Raw genomic sequence first — 18,937 nt, 5'->3', positions numbered from 1 at the left:
ATCTGCAAAGATAGAAACAGAGCTGTTAATGCCCTCCTCTATATCATTGATAAATAAATTAAACAACAGCGGTCCCAGTACAGAACCTTGGGGTACACCACTAATTACTGGGAACCAATCAGAGTACGAATCATTGACCACCACTCTCTGGGTACGATCCATGAGCCAGTGTTCAATCCAGTTACAAACTAAAATTTCCAAACCCAAAGACCTTACCTTACCTGTCAGACGTCTATGAGGGACAGTATCAAATGCTTTAGCAAAATCCATTACAAATGTTGAATTACAATCCAGTCTGTTCTTAATTTTTAAAATTTCTCCAGTTTGGTTGCTTGTAAATGTTTAAGCTCCATGGTTTATATTTTTACAGGTTTTTGCTATGCACCTAAAACAGCCAGTCTCATTGTTCCCAGTGTTCTTATTATACGTTTCTGTTGTTTTTTCTCCTCTCAAACGACTTGGAGCCAACATGTTCTTTATCATTTTTACTCTCCTGTATGTAAAACATGTTTTTTTTTTTCGGTAGAGTCTCTTTCAGAATCGAGTCCTGTAATAGGGCTTTCCAATGTGTTTCCATTATTTTATTAATTTTGTATCTGTCTGCGTTATAGTCTGTGATAAAATAATACCTGAATTTGTCGCATCCTTTTTCGTTTTTGTGGTTTTATGTTATTTTTGTTATTGGTCGTCTTCGATTCTTTCCCTGTTCATCTATATTCATGGCTCTGGTGGACGTGTATGCTTTTTGGTAGGCATCTTGAACTATTTTCTTGGGGTATCCTTTTTCTATTAGCCTCTTTTTTATTACTTTGCTTTGTGTTACGAAGTCTGTTATTTTTGTGCAGTTCCTACGTAATCTGTGAAATTGGCCAAAAGGGATATTTTTCTTCCATTTATGAAAATGGCAACTTTTGTACTTTAATAGGCTGTTGCAGTCCACACTCTTAAAAAAAGTTTTTGTAATAATTTCGGACTCTGCGGATGCGAGTTCCAGGTCCAGGTATTCAATAGATACAGTATCACATTTTCCTGTTAGTGTTAGATGCCAGGTGTTTGAATTCAGGTATTCCATAAAAGATTTGAACGATTCTTCAGTCCCCTCCCAAATGAAGAGCAACTCATCTATATATCTCTTGTATAAGACAATATTGTCTTTCCATTTGTGTGCGCTGTAAATGTATTCCTCTTCATACGCCCCCATGTATCGGTTGGCGAAAGATGGGGCAAAGCGTGTCACCATCGCGGTACCTGTGGTTTGTCTGTAAATTTTACCTTCAAAGCAGAAGTGGCTATGCCCTAAGATGAATCCTATGCTGTCTGTGGTGAACTCCCTTTGTTCTTGTGGCATTAGACAATCTTTTTCCAGTGTAGATTTTATTACATCTATACCCTTCTGGTGGGGAATGTTCTAACATTCCCCTGGAAAAATATAGAGCTGCTACGTCGAGGGTAGTCCATTTATAGCCCAGTTTCCATTTCTTATATTTTAGGATCCAGATAAGGCTTGGTGTGTCTTTTGGATGTGACGGCAGTTTGATCACATCATTTTGTAGTAGGAGATCAACATATTGAGATACGTCACTGAGCCTATGCCCGATATTATGGGGCGACCTGGTGAGTTGGTCTGCTCCTTGTGGACCTTGGGTAAATAGTAAAAAGTTGATGTTTCAGGATTTTTGATTTTCAGGAATTCTTTTTTGGTGAGCACTCCTTTTGAGAATGCCTGGTCTATCTATTCCTTGTGATACAGTTTAATGGGATCTTCAGGGAGTGGAATATAATATTCTGGATTGGAGATAATATGGTACACTTCTGCCACATACGTCGAGCGGTCCTAAGCACTGAGCATTCTGCCCTAATGGAAAGATAGACAAATTCAAACTATTTGTGGATCTTAACAAATATGTAAGGAAACTTACCCTAACAAGACACTTTTGTATAAATAAAACAAATAACACAGAAGGTAACCAGGGTATAAATTTAGATCCTCTACCCATTCACACCAATTTAAGACCACAGTCAACGTTCTATCCCATCCAGCACAAAAGACCTTTCTTGGAAACATTCTATGCACTAGTATTGGAAGAATCCCGGAAAATCAACACTCATACAATAGTAACATACAAACCTGATGACCAAACAAGAGAAAGCCATAAAAACTTTGTCTGAAAACAGGGCAATTGTAATATGGAATGCCGACAAAGAGGGCGCTGTGGTCATACAGGACCGCTTGGTGTATGTTGCAGAAGCATACCTTATTATCTCTGACCCAGAATATTATATTATACTCCCTGAAGATTCCATTAAACTGTATCAGAAGGAATGCTTCCAGTTGATAGACCAGGCATTCTCAAAAGGAGTGCTCACAAAAAAGAAAAAGAATTCCTGAAAATAAAAAAATCCTAAAACATCAACTTTTTACCATTTACCCAAGGTCCATAAGGAGCAGGCAGACCCACCAGGTCGCCCCATAATATCGGGCATAGGCTCAGTGACCAGCAACATATCTCAATACGTTTATCTCCTACATCAAAAGTATGTGGTCAAACTGCCGTCACATCTAAAAGACACACCAAGCCTTATCCGGATTCTAAAAGATAAGAAATGGAAACTGGGCTATAAATGGGCTACCCTCGACGTAGTAGCTTTATATTCTAACATTCCCCACAAGAAAGGGTATAGATGTAATAAAATCTACACTGGAAAAAGATTGTCTAATGTCACAATCACAGACAGCATTGGATTCATCTTAGAGCATAACCACTTCTGCTTTGAAGGTAAGATTTACAGACAAACCACAAGTACTGCGAAGGTGACATGCTTTGCCCCATTTTTTCGCCAACCTATACATGGGGGCGTATGAAGAGGAATACATTTACAGCGCACACAAATGGAAATACAATATTGTCCTATACAAGAGATATATAGATGATTTGCTCTTTATTTGGGAGGGGACTGAAGAATTGTTCAAATCTTTTACGGAATACTTGATTTCAAACACCTGGCATCTAACACTAACAGCAAAATGTGATACTGGATCTATTGAATACCTGGACCTGGAACTCACATCCGAAGGGACTGAAATTATTACAAAAACTTTTTTAAGAGCGTGGACTGCAACAGCCTATTAGAGTACAAAATTTGCCATTTTCATAAATGGAAGAAAAATATCCCTTTTGGTCAATTCCACAGATTACATAGGAACTGCACAAAAATAACAGACTTCATAACACAAAGCAAAGTATTAAAAAAGAGGCTAAAAGAAAAAGGATACCCCAAGAAAATTGTTCAAGATGCCTACCAAAAAGCATACACGTCCACCAGAGCCATGAATACAGATGAACAGGGGAAAGAATGGCAGAAGACCAACAACAAAAATAACATAAAACTACGAAAAAGAATGCAACAAATTCAGTGTTATGTTATGCGCTCTGGTCACACATGCTGGCCGTGAGCACATGGTCACCTTACCTTATGCTGCTGATGGGGCTGGGACTCGCATCGCGGGACGCGCCCGCATGCGAGCCCCAGTCTGTCACTCTCCGGGTGTTTCTCCTGCCTCTGCCTCTCGGCTCCGGCGCGTGTGTACCCGTCCCCTAGGGCGCACGCGCATCGGAGCTTTAAGATTTAAAGTGCCTGTACGCTCATAAGTGTAATCCACCTGTGGCTCATTTATAAATTCCTCCACCCTCCTCAGTCCCTGCCGGATCTTTGTTGCCTTGTGCCTTCGAGAAAGCGTTCCTCTATATTGCCTTGCCGTGTATCAGATCTCTTGCTCTTGTGACTTCACCATGCTCCTCTGCCACCTTCCTACTGAACTCCTGCTTCGCTTTGACTACGCTACTGTGCCACCTGTCCTGACCTTCTGCTATCCATACTACAAGCTGCCTTATCCCTCCTGTGCCTTGCATCTCCTCAGCCGCCTGTGTGGTCGAGCCATGCCAGGGGTAGCGACTTGGGTGTCGCCTGCTGCAGCAAGTCCATCCTGCTTTGTGGCAGGGTCTGGTGAAAACCAGAGGCACCTTAGACTCTGCTCCCTGGTGCGGTCCAAGTCATCTGCCAAACAGGTCCAGCGGATCCACATCCACCAGGGTTCCTGTCTTTGGAAACGTGAGTGTTACATTCAGGTATAATTTTATCACAGACTAAATGCAGACAGATTCAAAATTAATAAAATAATGGAAAAACATTGGAAAGTCCTATTACAGGACCCAATTTTGACAGAGACTCTACCGAAAAAAAACATGCTTTACATACAGGAGAGCGAAAACGATAAAGAACATGTTGGCTCCAATTCGTTTGAGAGGAGAATAACAAACAGAAACGTATAATAAGAACACTGTGAATAATGAGATTGGCTGTTTTAGGTGCAGAGCAAAAACCTGTAAACTTTGAAAAACATAAACCATGGAGTGAAAACATTTACAAGCAACCAAACTGGAGAAAATTTTAAAATTAAGAACAGACTTGATTGTAATTCAACATTTGTAATATATCTCCTTGAGTGTGAATGCCATTTACAGTATATCGGGCGGACATCCCAAACACTGAAAAATCGCATGAGCGGGCACCGCTTTAATGTGATACATACGTTTTTGAAACACAACGTGTCCAGGCATGCGACAAAAAAGCATGAAAATAATTTCTCAGATTTCAAGGTTACTGCGATTGAACAAACACCAAAAGATTGTAATGATAGATTTGGAAATGTATGCAGAAGAGAATCCTTTTGGATATATAAAATGAACACTCTATCCCCGCTTGGTTTGAATGAAAATATTAACAATAGATAAGAAAAACATAAGATATATTTAAGAAAAATGCATTTTAAATAATCCACACATGAATCTAAGTGAACACCCCCCTCAAATTCAAAAAATATGTGTATATTGTTATATTCTCACCCTTCATACATTAAAAATATCTCCATATATATCAAGAAGAATCTATCACCAGGTACACCGGACTGGTAAGCGGTTAGGATGCTGGTAGTGGATCTTTTGTGGTAGTGGATCTTTTGTGTCAGTGAGGCGATGACGTGGGCCGTACCAGGGGACCGGTTCTAAGAAGTTACTGGTTTTCACCAGAGCCCGCCGCAAAGCAGGATGGACTTGCTGCGGCGGTAACTCCCAGGTCATATCCCCTGATAGCGACTCGACCTTCCTGACAGCTGAGACAGGCGTGGTACACTGTCTGGCTCCTCAAAGACACTGCATACTTCGTAGAAGGACTGGAAGGAAGTAGTGGCAGGATCGTTGCGTTCCCAAAGCGGTGTGGCCCAGGACAAGGCCTTTCCAGACAACAAACTGACCACGAAAGCCACCTTAGACCGTTCAGTGGGGAACTGGTCCGACATCATCTCGAGGTGCAGGGAACATTGAGACAGGAGCCCACGGCACATCTTGGAGTCCCCATCAAATTTCTCAGGAAGAAACAGGTGTACTCGAGAGGTAGATACGGCAGCTCGCAGAGGAGGGGAAGCTGGAGCTGGTGGAGGAGATGGCTGACGCTGTGGAGGCAGAAGCTGCTGGATCATGGCGGTCAAATGCTACAGCTGTTGTCCTTGTTGGGCAATCAGTTGAGACTGCTGGGCAACCACGGTGGTGAGGTCAGCGAGACTAGGCAGCGGCACCTCAGGCAGCGGCACCATGGCCGGATCTACAGTCCGGAACCAGACTGGTAAGCTGTTAGGATGCTGGTAGTGGATCCTCTGTGTAAGTGAGGCGATGACGTGGGCTGTACCAGGGGACCTTGTCTAAGAAGTTACTGGTTTTCACCAGAGCCCGCCGCAAAGCGGGATGGACTTGCTGCAGCGGTAACTCCCAGGTTGTATCCCCTGATAGCGACTCAACCTCACTGACAGCTGAGACAGGCGTGGGACACAAGGGCAAGGCGAAGGCAAGGTCGGACGTAGCAAAAGGTCAAGGCAGGCGGCAAGGTTAATAGTCAGGGGCAACGGCAAAGGGTCTGGATACACAGGCTAGGGATACACTCGAAACGCTTTCTCAGGGCACTAAGGCAACAAGATCCGGGAAGGACAGGAAGGGGAAGTGGGTTTTTATGGTGTGGGAAGTGATTACTACTGATTGGACCAGGCACCAATTAATGGTGCACTGGCGCTTTAAATTACAGAGAGCCGGCGCGCGCGCCCTAGAGAGCGGAGCCACGCCCGCCGGGACAGGACAGCAGGAGGACGGGGCAGGTGAGAGGATTGGGATGCGACCCGCGGGCGCGTCCAGCTACACGGATCGCATCCCCGTTGGTGATAGCAGAGCAGCGCTCACGGTCAGCGGGTCTGACCGGGGCGCTGCACGCTGAAGAACGCCGCGAGCGCTCCGGGGAGGAGCAGGGACCCGGAGCGCTCGGCGTAACACACCATATACAGTATGTGTCATATATTATACATCATTAATTGATTGGAATAACTACATGTTCATTCATATCATTGATCATTTTATATTTGTAAATTTTTCTAATATTTTACCAATATTTAATGCACAAACTGTATATTTATCCACACAATGACATTTTAAATATGTTCTTATTATATTCTCTATACCCATACACAAGTACCTACATATTTCCCACGACCGACACATCACAAATACCGGACAATATTAGACACATCTATGAACACCATTCATAAATTCATTTTTAGCTATATACATAATCATCCACACAACATATGTCTCATAACAAATCCTACATACATGGAGCAAAATAACTCCCCTTTTTCAGGGGAACGCTTCTTCTGCAACCTCCTATATTTGTGCATGATATTGAATATTATCTGTCACAAACATCACCAGCGCATTAATAATGTTCATACTTTTAGTGTAGCCTCAATTTCAAATATCTGTCTAAAGATGTGCCCCTCTCATAACCACTCACATATGCGCATAAAATCGTCTAGAATCGGAATAACGGAACACTTCACTACCCATTCTACACATGTGCATAATACTGATCAATCATGGCTTAAATAATTATAAATTGTAACAATATACTCGACATTATATTTTGGTATAACATTGTAGGTATATGAAAAAATCTTGGGTTGCTTCTTAATTTGTTGTAGACCAGGTCCGTAAGACTTACTGTAATATTTCACAACGCTCCAGTCCGCCAGTTCAGGAAAACAGCCCTATACCAGCTGTTCCATACGTATGCAAATAGAAACATAACAAACCTTGAAAAGACTCCTGCACATAGCACATATATGACTTTTATCCGTCCGTCCCTCCTTCCCATACCCTTAAGCTAGCTTCTATGAAAGGCTTTTTATATATTAAAGGTTTTTAAGATTGCTTTTATAAATGAATGAACAATAATGAGGCTTGCAGACAATTGACATACGTCACTACAATTGACACACGTTAGTGAGTAGCCCTACCACAGAGCATACCTATGACACCCATTCAGATACACACCAGCCACCAATTCTGGCGCCTTTCTTCACCTATATATAACACCCTGCAATGTAAGTGTGTATAACTGCTGTAGTCATTGAAAAAGAGACATGAAACCTCGAAACGCATCTGCAAAAACAAACAAAGGAACATTTGGTTTATTAACCAGTTTACCTTGAATTTTATGCATGTAAAACGGTTTGCGCCGATCATCCTAATTTTTTTCAACTGCCACATCTGACCGCTCACCTATCGAGCGCTCACCTATGAAGAGGATCCACTGGAAACACCCGGACGGCTGCATCAGTATCCTAATATGCTTAAATGCTTTTAACCCCTTAAGGACTCAGCCCATTTTGGCCTTAAGGACTCAGACAATTAAATTTTTACGTTTTCATTTTTTCCTCCTCGCCTTCTAAAAATCATAACTCTTTTATATTTTCATCCACAGACTAGTATGAGGGCTTGTTTTTTGCACGACCAGTTGTCCTTTGTAATGCCATCACTCATTATATCATAAAATGTATGGCGCAACCAAAAAACACAATTTTTGTGGGGAAATTAAAACGAAAAACGCAATTTTGCTAATTTTGGAAGGTTTTGTTTTCACGCCGTAAAATTTATGGTAAAAATGACATGTGTTCTTTATTCTGAGGGTCAATACGATTAAAATGATACCCATTATTATATACTTTTATATTAATGTTGCGCTTAAAAAAAATCACAAACTTTTAAACCAAATTAGTACGTTTATAATCCCTTTATTTTGATGACCTCTAACTTTTTGATACCACATTTGCATATAAAAAACTTTTAATACATTTTTTATAATTTTTTTTTAAATAAAATGTATTAAAAAAAGTAGGAATTTTGGACTTTTTTAAATTTTTTTTCATTCACGCCGTTCACCGTACGGGATCATTAACATTTTATTTTAATAGTTCGGACATTTACGCACGCGGCGATACCAAATATGTCTATAAAAAATGTGTTTTACGCTTTTTGGGGGTAAAATAGGAAAAAACGGACGTTTTACTTTTTTATTGGGGGAGGGGATTTTTCACTTTTTTTTACTTTTACATTTTTTTTTACACTTGAATAGTCCCCATAGGGGACTATTCATAGCAATACCATGATTGCTAATACTGATCTGTTCTATGTATAGGACATAGAACAGATCAGTATTATCGGTCATCTCCTGCTCTGGTCTGCTCGATCACAGACCAGAGTAGGAGATGACGGGAGCCGCACGGAGGAAGGAGAGGGGACCTCCGTGCAGCGTTATGAATGATCGGATCCCCGCAGCAGCGCTGCGGGCGATCCGATTGTTCATTTAAATCGCGAACTGCCGCAGATGCCGGGATCTGTATTGATCCCGGCACCTGAGGGGTTAATGGCGGACGCCCGCGAGATCGCGGGCGTCGGCCATTGCCGGCGGGTCCCTGGCTGCGATCAGCAGCCAGGATCAGCCGCGCATGACACGGGCATCGCTCCGATGCCCGCGGTTATGCTTAGGACGTAAATGTACGTCCTGGTGCGTTAAGTACCACCTCACCAGGACGTACATTTACGTCCTGCGTCCTTAAGGGGTTAAGGTTGCTGTGTGCCAAACACAACCTACTCACACTACTCTGTAATATGAACAGCACCAAACATACTACCCAATTAGTACATTTGCAGAAAACATCTCCTGATGTAGCCTTCATTATATCCATTATTCAACCTTCATTTACATATCTAATTTCAGCTCCCTCCTTTTGTTCTGAAGCCTTATGATGTCCACTCAGACCTCCTCTCAGCATCCTCTTGATCAGTGCCACAGTAATCTTTGGGCCTCAGCTACTTTGTTGTATCCATTTCTCTTTTTGGGGGAGATTTATCAAAACCTGTGCAGAGGCAAAGTTGCCCAGTTGCCCTTAGCAACCAATCACATCGCTTCTTTCATTTTTCACAGGCCTTGTTAGGAATGTAAGAAGCAAGCTGATTGGTTGCGATGGGCAACTGGGCAACTTTGACTCTACACAGGTTTTGATAAATCTCCCCCTTTGTGTTCACTAAATTATACTCTTTTTCAATTGTTTTTCTATCTGTGTTTCATTATACCAGTTAAAATTATTAGATGCACTAAAGTCTCTGTTTTGGTCCTCAGTTTGACCGTATTATAATCTGTGTCTTCCTGGAGAAAGATGAAGAGATATATCTCAGGAAACTACCAGGATATTTTCCCTTTGGTGAGTAATTGTAAGTTCTCTAGGTGTTCAGTACCTAAATAAGATAAACAATATTTTTGTCAGGGTCCAATGGGGGCTGTGGGAAACTTATTTTCTCTGAAACTGCAGTGTCTTCCAATTTAAAGAGATTGTCTGGGGATATATTTTTTTTACATATGGTTGGGTGGTGTAAAAATAAAAAAAAGTGATACTACAAAATCGCCTGAAGCTGCAGTTTCAAAACCTCCTGAGAGAATAGTGGTATGTGAGTACATCACTCTTAGTCATATGTAAAAATGTTATGTCCATAAACAACTCCTTAATTTGTAAGAGTCATTCTGTATATTGCACAATTCTCTAATACTGTATATATGCACTTTTATAGAGATTTTATATGCACAACCACTTCCCCATTGTTATAAATGGGTAAAAAAAAATACAGTAAATAAATAATATATAAAAAAATAAACAATAAATATATTATTTAATAATAAATAAAATAAACATACACAATCTCCCTTTCCCTCCCTAAAAAAACGCATCCATAACAAACCCAAGCAATGAACATTATTCAACCCGCACGATGAATGCCATAAAGACATTTTTTTTATAAAAACTCGGCTTTATATCAATGCCACCTCTGTAAAACTAAAATAAAAAGTGATCAAAATGTCCCATGTACCCCAAAATGGTACCACTAAAAACGTCAACTCCTCACAGAAAAAAATTGCTGTTACACAACATTGTCGGTATAAAAAAGAAAAAATACAGCTCTCAGAAAATAGCGATGCACTAACAAGATTTTTTATCAAAAATAGTTGTTATAGTGTAAAAGTAATGAACCATCAAATAAAGTACATAAATGAAGTATTGCCATAATCGTACCGACCTGCACAATAAAATTACCATGTCATTAATACTGCAAGGTGAACACTGTAAAAAAAAAAATAATAATAATAATCTTGCCAAAATTACTGCTTTTTGTTAATCCTGCCTCACTAAAAATGTAATAAAAGATGCTCAATATGTCAGACATACCTTAAAATAGTAGTATTCAAAACTGCTACTTATCCCGCAAAAAATAAGCCCTCACACAGCTCCATTGTTAAAAAAAAAAAAAAACAATGATTGGTGATGTAAATGGCATAAACCATAAAAAAGTATATAAATTAGGTATCTCATAATTGTACCGAACGGCAGACTAAAAATAATGTGTAATTTATACTGCATGAATACAGCACCCGTTGTGTTGCAGAAAAAAATTAGCAAAATGGCAGAATTTTTTTTTTTATTCTACTTCCACTTTGCTTTAATTTCTGTGAAACCAGTGAATCCAGTATGTTGTTGGATATGTCTAAGAATTAGTTTTTGTGTGTTAAAGGGGTTATCCACCATAAGGTGATTTTAGTACGGAACTGGCAGGTAGTAATGGACATGCTTAGGAAGGATCTGCACTTGTCCTGGGGCTAAATGGCTATGTCATGAGATAACCATAACACTGTGGCTAACTTTCTGTGAACTAGTATTTCCTGTTTGACTTTTCTTTTTTTGACTACAAATCCCCAAATTCCATTTTCCTCCCTCCCACACATCAGCCACCCCACCCATTGAAACATAAATGGACCCATTCAAGCATCCATTCAAAAGACCTGTGGTTTTCAATCAGGGTACCTACAGCTGTTGCATTAGTTGCGGATTGATCTCTCTCCCACCAAGCGATCCCTCCACCCATTGAAGCAGACAGGCTCCCTGTCATCAGCTGACTAGTGAGTCAGGTCTCGGTCGCATTGCAAGCTGGGAAAAATCTGAGACAACTGTCATTTTGTATGCTGTTAAAAATAAATATTGGGGTGAAAATCACAGAAGAATTGTGAGAAAATTGTCACACAAAGGTACAGACACTATATTATGAACTACACTAACTTTACAGCCCCTGTAGCATAGTCAAATAAAAAATAAAAATACCTGGAATACCCCTTTAAGAGTATTAGTCATTTCCCTGTATCATTATGCTGAGATACAGTGACAGAATAAGTGTGGTTTCAGAAGCAACCCAAAAAAAATACTAATGTTTTTTCTAGATACCATCCATACCAATGGCCCAGATTTTTTTCAACTATCCAATTATTGAACAGACTTTAAATGTGCCGGAATTATCAGGCTAAAGTTGATGCCTCTAAAGACTGTCTAGTTTCAAAATTAGTAAAAGTAACATTTTATTTTACATTCTGGGCAATTACCTTTCTGCTGCAATTCATACCTTGGCAGTATCTGTGTTTTTTATTTGTTTTTATTTTATTTTATGTTAATAAGTTTTATATGTTTTATGCCCCAATCCCCATACTGGAAGAAAGTTATCACCCTGTTGGGAAAAAAATTCAGATTTGCAGCCAAATAGCCACCATGGTAGTTTTTCAGGAGGGTGTAGGAATCCTATGCTCATGGGGAGCATAAATCTTTACATCCCGCAAAGCATAGAAACAAAATAAAAACATAATTGTAACCAGGGCATCAGAGACTACAATATTAGTTCTTAAGAAGGGGTGTGAATCGTATGGTCAGGAGGCATGAATTTGAGACTGAGGAGATATAAATTTAATGCAAATCATGTCCCCAGAGCCTAAGATTCCCACCCTTTTATGAAAAAATGTTTCTTCCCAGTTGGCTGTTGGGGAAAATGTGTAGATTTGAAGCCTAGGGGCAGGGTCACACGGGACGCATCCGCAGCATATTTGACATTGCTGATACCCAGACAGCAGCCACAGAGGGAGTCCAGAGTGAGCTCCCGGCTGCGGCCCTATAGCTCTGATTGTCTGCTTGTAGTGGTAATTTCCCGCTGTAGAAATCCACTGCTACAAGCGGACCTACAGAACTACTTGGCTGCAGCCAAAAGCTCACTCTGCAGTCCCTCTGTGACTGTGGTCAGCACATCCGCTGCATATTTAATGCCCCCTGTGACCCTGCCCAAATAATAAAATCTGTATATCATAGAAGGGGTGGGGGGGGGACAAAATTACAACTTAATGGGGGAGATTTGTCAAAACCTGTGCAAAGGAAAAGTTGCCCAGTTGCCCATAGAACCAATCTGTCAGGATCCGGACTGGTATCCGGGGAGGACATGGGAGTTGGATCCTCTGTGTCAGTGAGGTGATGGCGTGGGCCGTACCAGGGGAACGGAATCTAAGAGGTTACTGGTTTTCACCAGAGCCCGCCGCAAAGCGGGATGGACTTGCTGCGGCAGGTAACCCCCAGGTCGTTCCACCCGATAACGACTCAACCTCACTGACTGCTGAGTCAGGCGCGGTACAGAAGGACTAGGCAAAAGGCAAGGTCAGACGTAGCAAAAGGTCAGGGCAGGCAGTAACGGTTCGTAGTCAGGGGTAACAGCTAGGGTCTGGAAACACAGGCAATGGAACACACAGAAACGCTTTCACAGGGCACAAGGCGACAAGATCTGGCAGGGACAGGAAGGGGAAGTGGGTTTTTATGGTGTGGGGAGTGCTTGGAACTAATTGGGCCAGGCACCAATTAATGGTGCACTGGCCCTTTAAATCTGAGAGACCCGGCGCGTGCGCCCTAGAGAGCGGGGCCGCGCTCGCCGGGACTGAGCAGAAGGCCGGGGCCGGTGAGTGACACAGGATGCGACCCACGGGCGGGCACGTCCCGCCACGGAGATAGCATCCCTGCTGAGGGACACAGAGCAGCGCTCCCGGTCAGCGAGTCTGACCGGGGCGCTGCAAGCAGGGGAATAACGCCGCGAGCGCTCCGGAGGGAAAGCACAATCCCATTGCTTCTTTCATTTTACAGAGACCTTGTTAAAAATGAAAGAAGTAAGCTGATTGGTTGCTATGGGCAACTGGGCAACTTTTCCTTTGCACAGGTTTTCATAAATCTCCCCCAATATTTTTAAATGTGCCACAGATTCTCTCTAAACAAATATATCATCTCTCTTTAACCCATAGACTACATCAGGCATAAATGTACACCCTTACCGTCTGGGACTTATTCTTACGGCTGCACCAGACTAACATATATATTTTAAGTAGTACGATAATAGAAAAACGATATACATTTGGTATCATTTTAATTGCATTGAACTACAGAATAAAGGGGACATTTCATTTTTAATTCCCCCCACAAATAATATTTATTTGGTTTAAATGTACATTTTATGTGTCATTACAAAGTACAATTTTTCTTGCAAAAAACAAGCCCTGTAGATGGAAAAGTAAGACAGTTATACCATTAAAAAAAAAGGCAAGAAGGAAAAAGAAAATCTAAATTGGTTGTGTCCTCAAGGCCAAAATTGGCTGTGTCCTTAGGTGGTTAAAGTGTCCCTGTCATTTCACAGAGACATGTCAAAAGTTTTGATCAGTCAAAGTCTCAGTGCTGAGACCCTGACAAATCATTAGCCATTCTCATATTTTTGCAATTTACTTGTCACTAGGTTTCCCCCGTAGATAACTACCAGAAGCATGTTCTACATCATTCAAAAAGGTTTTCTTCAATGCCTGTCCTCCATAGTAAAATAGTTTTAAAAGTTTCTCAAGCCGTATGCTAGTAAGGGTGTATGGCCCTGAAGCAGCCAACATCTCAGCGCTTCTGACAGTTCTTCTCGTACAAGCCATGGCAGTGCGACAGAGACATCTAACAGCTTCAGGAGGTTAGAGATCACTGTGGGACATTGTGGGAAGAGTGGTGACATCGGCCGTGCCCTGGCTGTCAATCACACCTAATCTCCTCTGAGTGGGTGTGATTAGGGAATGAATACAGCTCGGGGCATGTGTTCTACTTCAGGACGCTGCACGCCCCAATGACTAGTTCACCTTAATTAGCATATGAAGCAGGATAATTTTAAAACTTTTTTTTTCTCTATGGAGGATACATGGACATGGTAGGGATCCTTATTTTATGATGTAGAATATGTTTCTGGTTTAAGCCTATATAACTATATATAGTTTAAAGGGGTTATCCAGGAAAACCTGGCTCCAGAAAGTTAAACAGATTTGTAAATTACTTTTCAGTACTTATGAGCTGATGAAGTTGAGTTGTTCTTTTTTGTCTAAGTGCTCTCTGATGACACGTGTCTCGGGAACCGCCCAGTTTAGAAGCAAATCCCCATAGCAAACCTCTACTACTCTGTGCAGTTCCCGAGACAAGCAGAGATGTCAGCAGAGAGCACTGTTGCCAGACAGAAAACAACTCAACTTCAGCAGCTGATAATTATTGAAAGGATTAAGATTTTTTAATAGAAGTAATTTACAAATCTGTTTAACTTTCTGGAGCCAATTGATATAAAAAAAAAGTTTTTTTCCTGGAATACCCCTTTAACCTGTCTACAGATTCCTTTAAAAATCTACAGCAAAATATGAGGATGTAAACTGCGGAAGATTTATCATTTCCTTCCTGACATCTTATTGGCTGAAATATAGCACCACATTTTTTGTGCAGTTTTTGGGCAAAATTTTTTGCACAATTTCAAAATAGACAACTTTGGCAAAAGTGAGAGTGAAATGCAGTGCTTCACAGGATGACAGGATGACAGGGGCAGCCTGTCCTGTAGAATATCCAATATGGTGGTGCAAAAAAAAACCCTTGTGCCTGGCGCTGCTACTTCTGTTTAAGGAAGGAGGAGAAACAACTCCAGAGATACTTCCATCGGATTTATTAAATAAAATACAGGCACAATGATGTGTTTCGGCAGACACCACCCCCTTCTTCAGATTGATTGGGTACTATTTTGTGCCTCTGAACAGTTACCACATGTGTGGCAATACATAAAAAATTCATCATGCACAGATGTAACTATGAATGACATAATTACAATAAGTTTATAATAAGTACATATAGAAAATAATATCACACTGCTTGGATATTTAGTCCACGTTCTTTGTGTTGTGGTCTCACAAAAAAAACAGCACAAAAAATATAGAAAAAAAGGGGACCTTTAATACGTAACTTTTAATAACTACTTGTTAAAAAAAACCATTACAAATACATATATATTAATATATTCTTACAGCTGCCACCAGACTAATATATTACATTACGCACATGTCTTGTCTTAATGTAGTCTACACATGAACAGTACTTAATTAGTGTAAAATATTCCAGTGTCAATATATGTTGATTCAAACAAAATGCTTCTTATCCTGTCATCAGACGATATTCATCAGATCTGTTCCATTCAAAGACAGCAAACAAGGTTAGTATCCACAGAGCATTAGTGTGGCACTGTTCAAATTCAATATGTCGTAACACAGTGATTCCCAACCAGCCCTGGTCTGCGCGCCTGTTACTCATGGCACCTCAGAGCAGAAGGGAAGCCTGTGTGCGCTCTGCTGTGCGTGCACACACAGCATTCCCCAGTGTCTCCCAGCGTCCCCCTCTGCGTGAGTGAGTAAGTGAGTGCCCTGCCAGAGTCCTGAGTAGGTGCCCTGCCGGAGAGGGGAAGAACGTGAAAGCTGTGCCGGATTCCCGTGCCGGTGTAGTGAAGAAAAATGGCTTGCTTAAGGTACTGTACCCTTTCCACCCCTCTGTTACCCATTCTGCACCCTGTCCACCCCCTGCCCTCCCTTCACCCATGTCCACCTCCCGTGTCACCCATGTCCACCTTGTCCACCCCCTGTCCATCCCTGTCACCCATGTTCACCCTTCCCTGTCCACCCCCAGTCTACCCCCTGTCATCCATGACCACCCCCCTATTCACCACTCTGTTCCTTTGTCACCCCTGTCACACCTCTTTTATCCCCTTTGTCATCCTTGTTCACTCCCCTGTTCAACCCCCGGTCTCCCATGTCCACCCCCCTGTCTCCCGTGTCCACCCTCCTGTCATCCATATCCACCCCTCTGTCACCCCTGTCCATCCCCCTGTCACCCATGTTCACCCCCCCATCCACCCCTCTGACCACCCCCCAGTCTACCCCTCTGTCACCCATGTCCACCCCCTATTCACCCATCTGTCCCTTTGTCACCCCTATCCACCCCTCTCTGTCACTCCTGTCCACCCCTCTTTTACCCCCTTGTTACCCCTGTCCACCCCTCTTTTACCCCCTTGTCACCCCTGTCCAACCCTCTGACCCCCTGTCACCCATATTCACCTCCCCATCACCCATGTCCACCCTCCTGTCAACCATGTCCACCTAGTCCACCCTCCTGTCCATCCCTGTTACCAATGTGTGGTGACCACAGGATATTGCAGTGAGTGGTAGCGGGATCTGATGGAATTAACCCCTGGGGCAAGATGTTGTTAACCCCTAGTGTTCGTAACGGCGGGATGTGGTTGTTTAGGTATGGAGCACAGCCGACAACCAACCCAAAAACGGCATGCAGTAAATGAGTCCACAGCAAGGATTCAAAGCAACTTGAACTTTTACTTGGAAAAGGCAGATAACAGTCTTTACAACTAGCCAACTTCCACAGAGGTGACCGGGACACAGGGAACCTCTCATGGTTACTTGGACTTGTAGTTATTGTAGTAATGATGCAGGCCACTGTACTACTGTTGTAACTTTAGCGGGACAGTAGTGAACTTGAATTGTAGAGGTAGATTTCACTTACAGTTTAGTTGTGGCTGCAGGTTCTTAGGCTTTGGCCTAGATAAACTGAACTTGAATGGTACAGGACTTGGTGCTTTCTTTAATGCCAGGAACTAAAAGAGTGCAGGAACAAAAGAGCGAATATACAGACTACAGCCCCTTATATACTAGGAGACTGGACTAAAGCCCATTGGTAGCTGGTTGCCTGGGGTACATATTGAATATACAAGGCACTTATACCATATAACCTGGGGGGGGAACCTGCAGGAGAGCCCTGTGGACCTGAGGGACTCTTCCTGAGGGAACGTAAGGACTGTACAAAACCGTATTCTATATTGGACACCACAAACCCCCTTACTTAATAAAAGTCGTCCTCAACGTCTGTCCCCTTAGGGAGAGGAGCGAAATGGCCACTGGGTAGTATGCAGTCCTGAAGCATTACATACAACATCAAATTCCAGGCTGATAAAATAAACAAGAAAAATGATAATCTGATGATAAGAGCCTTTGTATACATTATAATGCCCATACATGCTCTGCAAATTTGATGAATGGATAAAACAGGATAACTTTAGGACTTGCTTGAGATGATGATTCATATAAGGTTGAGATAAGATAATGCATCTGTCACGATTCGGCTTACAGGTAGTGGATCCTCTGTGTCAGCGAGGGATTGGCGTGGACCGTGCTAGTGGACCGGTTCTAAGAGGCTACTGGTGTTCACCAGAGCCCGCCGCAAAGCGGGATGGTCTTGCTGCGGCAGTAGCAACCAGGTCGTATCCACTAGCAACGGCTCAACCTCGCTGACTGCTGAGAAGGCATGGGACAGAAGGACTAGGCAGAGGCAAGGTCAGACGTAGCAGAAGGTCGGGGCAGGCGGCAAGGTTCGTAGTCAAGATGGATAGCAGAAGTTCAGGTAACACAGGCTTTGGACACACTAAACGCTTTCACTGGCACAAGGCAACAAGATCCGGCAAGGGAGTGCAGGGGCAGTGAGCAGATATAGTCTGGGAGCAGGTGGAAGCCAATTAAGCTAATTGGGCCAGGCACCAATCATTGGTGCACTGTCCCTTTAAGTCTCAGAGAGCTGGCGCGCGCGCGCCCTAGAGAGCGGAGCCGCGCGCGCCAGCACATGACAGCAGGGGACCGGGACGGGTAAGTGACCTGGGATGCGATTCGCGAGCGGGCGCGTCCCGCTGTGCGAATCGCATCCCCGACGGCCATGACAGTGCAGCGCTCTCGGTCAGCGGGACTGACCGGGGCGCTGCAGGGAGAGAGACGCCGTGAGCGCTCCGGGGAGGAGCGGGGACCCGGAGCGCTAGGCGTAACAGTACCCCCCCCCTTAGGTCTCCCCTTTTCTTTGTCCGGTAACTGCCTCCCCTGGGATGAGGACACCGGGAAAGAATGGAGGTTTTCCTCAACGGCAGGCAGTACAGCAGGAGTGGGAATGGGGAGGGAGGGCAGAGGGCGAAGCCTGGCACGGGGCAGTGTGTCACCAGGACGGGGGCCATGAGGAGGCACTGAGGCTTGCCTGACGGGACTGGGAGGGGGGGAGAGGCACTTCCTATGGCAGGCAGAGTCCCAGTTCTTGATCTCCCCGGTGGTCCAATCAAGGGTGGGAGAATGAAGCCGGAGCCATGGCAGACCGAGGAGGACCTCAGAGGTACAGTTGGGGAGGACGAAGAGCTCAATCACTTCGCGATGGGGTCCAATACACATCAGGAGGGGTTCTGTGCGGTAACGCACGGTGCAATCCAATCTGACTCCGTTGACCGCGGAA

General features: G+C 43.1%; 1 protein-coding gene across 7 annotated transcripts in view; it reads left to right on the top strand.

The window, feature by feature from the left end:
- MACROD1 (mono-ADP ribosylhydrolase 1) overlaps positions 1 to 18,937 on the top strand; it is a 578,339-nt gene that overhangs the window by 458,377 nt on the left and 101,025 nt on the right. For 5 of the 7 annotated variants that reach the window (XM_056527246.1, XM_056527250.1, XM_056527251.1 and 2 more), the window contains exon 7: positions 9,559 to 9,640. In XM_056527246.1, the coding sequence (XP_056383221.1) occupies positions 9,559 to 9,640 (82 nt within the window). Of the gene's footprint in view, positions 1 to 9,558; positions 9,651 to 15,781; positions 15,825 to 18,937 lie in introns of all 7 variants that reach the window. The other 2 variants (XM_056527249.1, XM_056527252.1) reach the window with 2 other exon arrangements.

This window comes from Hyla sarda, chromosome 6, assembly GCF_029499605.1.
Source record: "Hyla sarda isolate aHylSar1 chromosome 6, aHylSar1.hap1, whole genome shotgun sequence".
Lineage (NCBI taxonomy): Eukaryota > Metazoa > Chordata > Amphibia > Anura > Hylidae > Hyla > Hyla sarda.
This window is presented reverse-complemented; position numbering and strand designations above follow the sequence as displayed.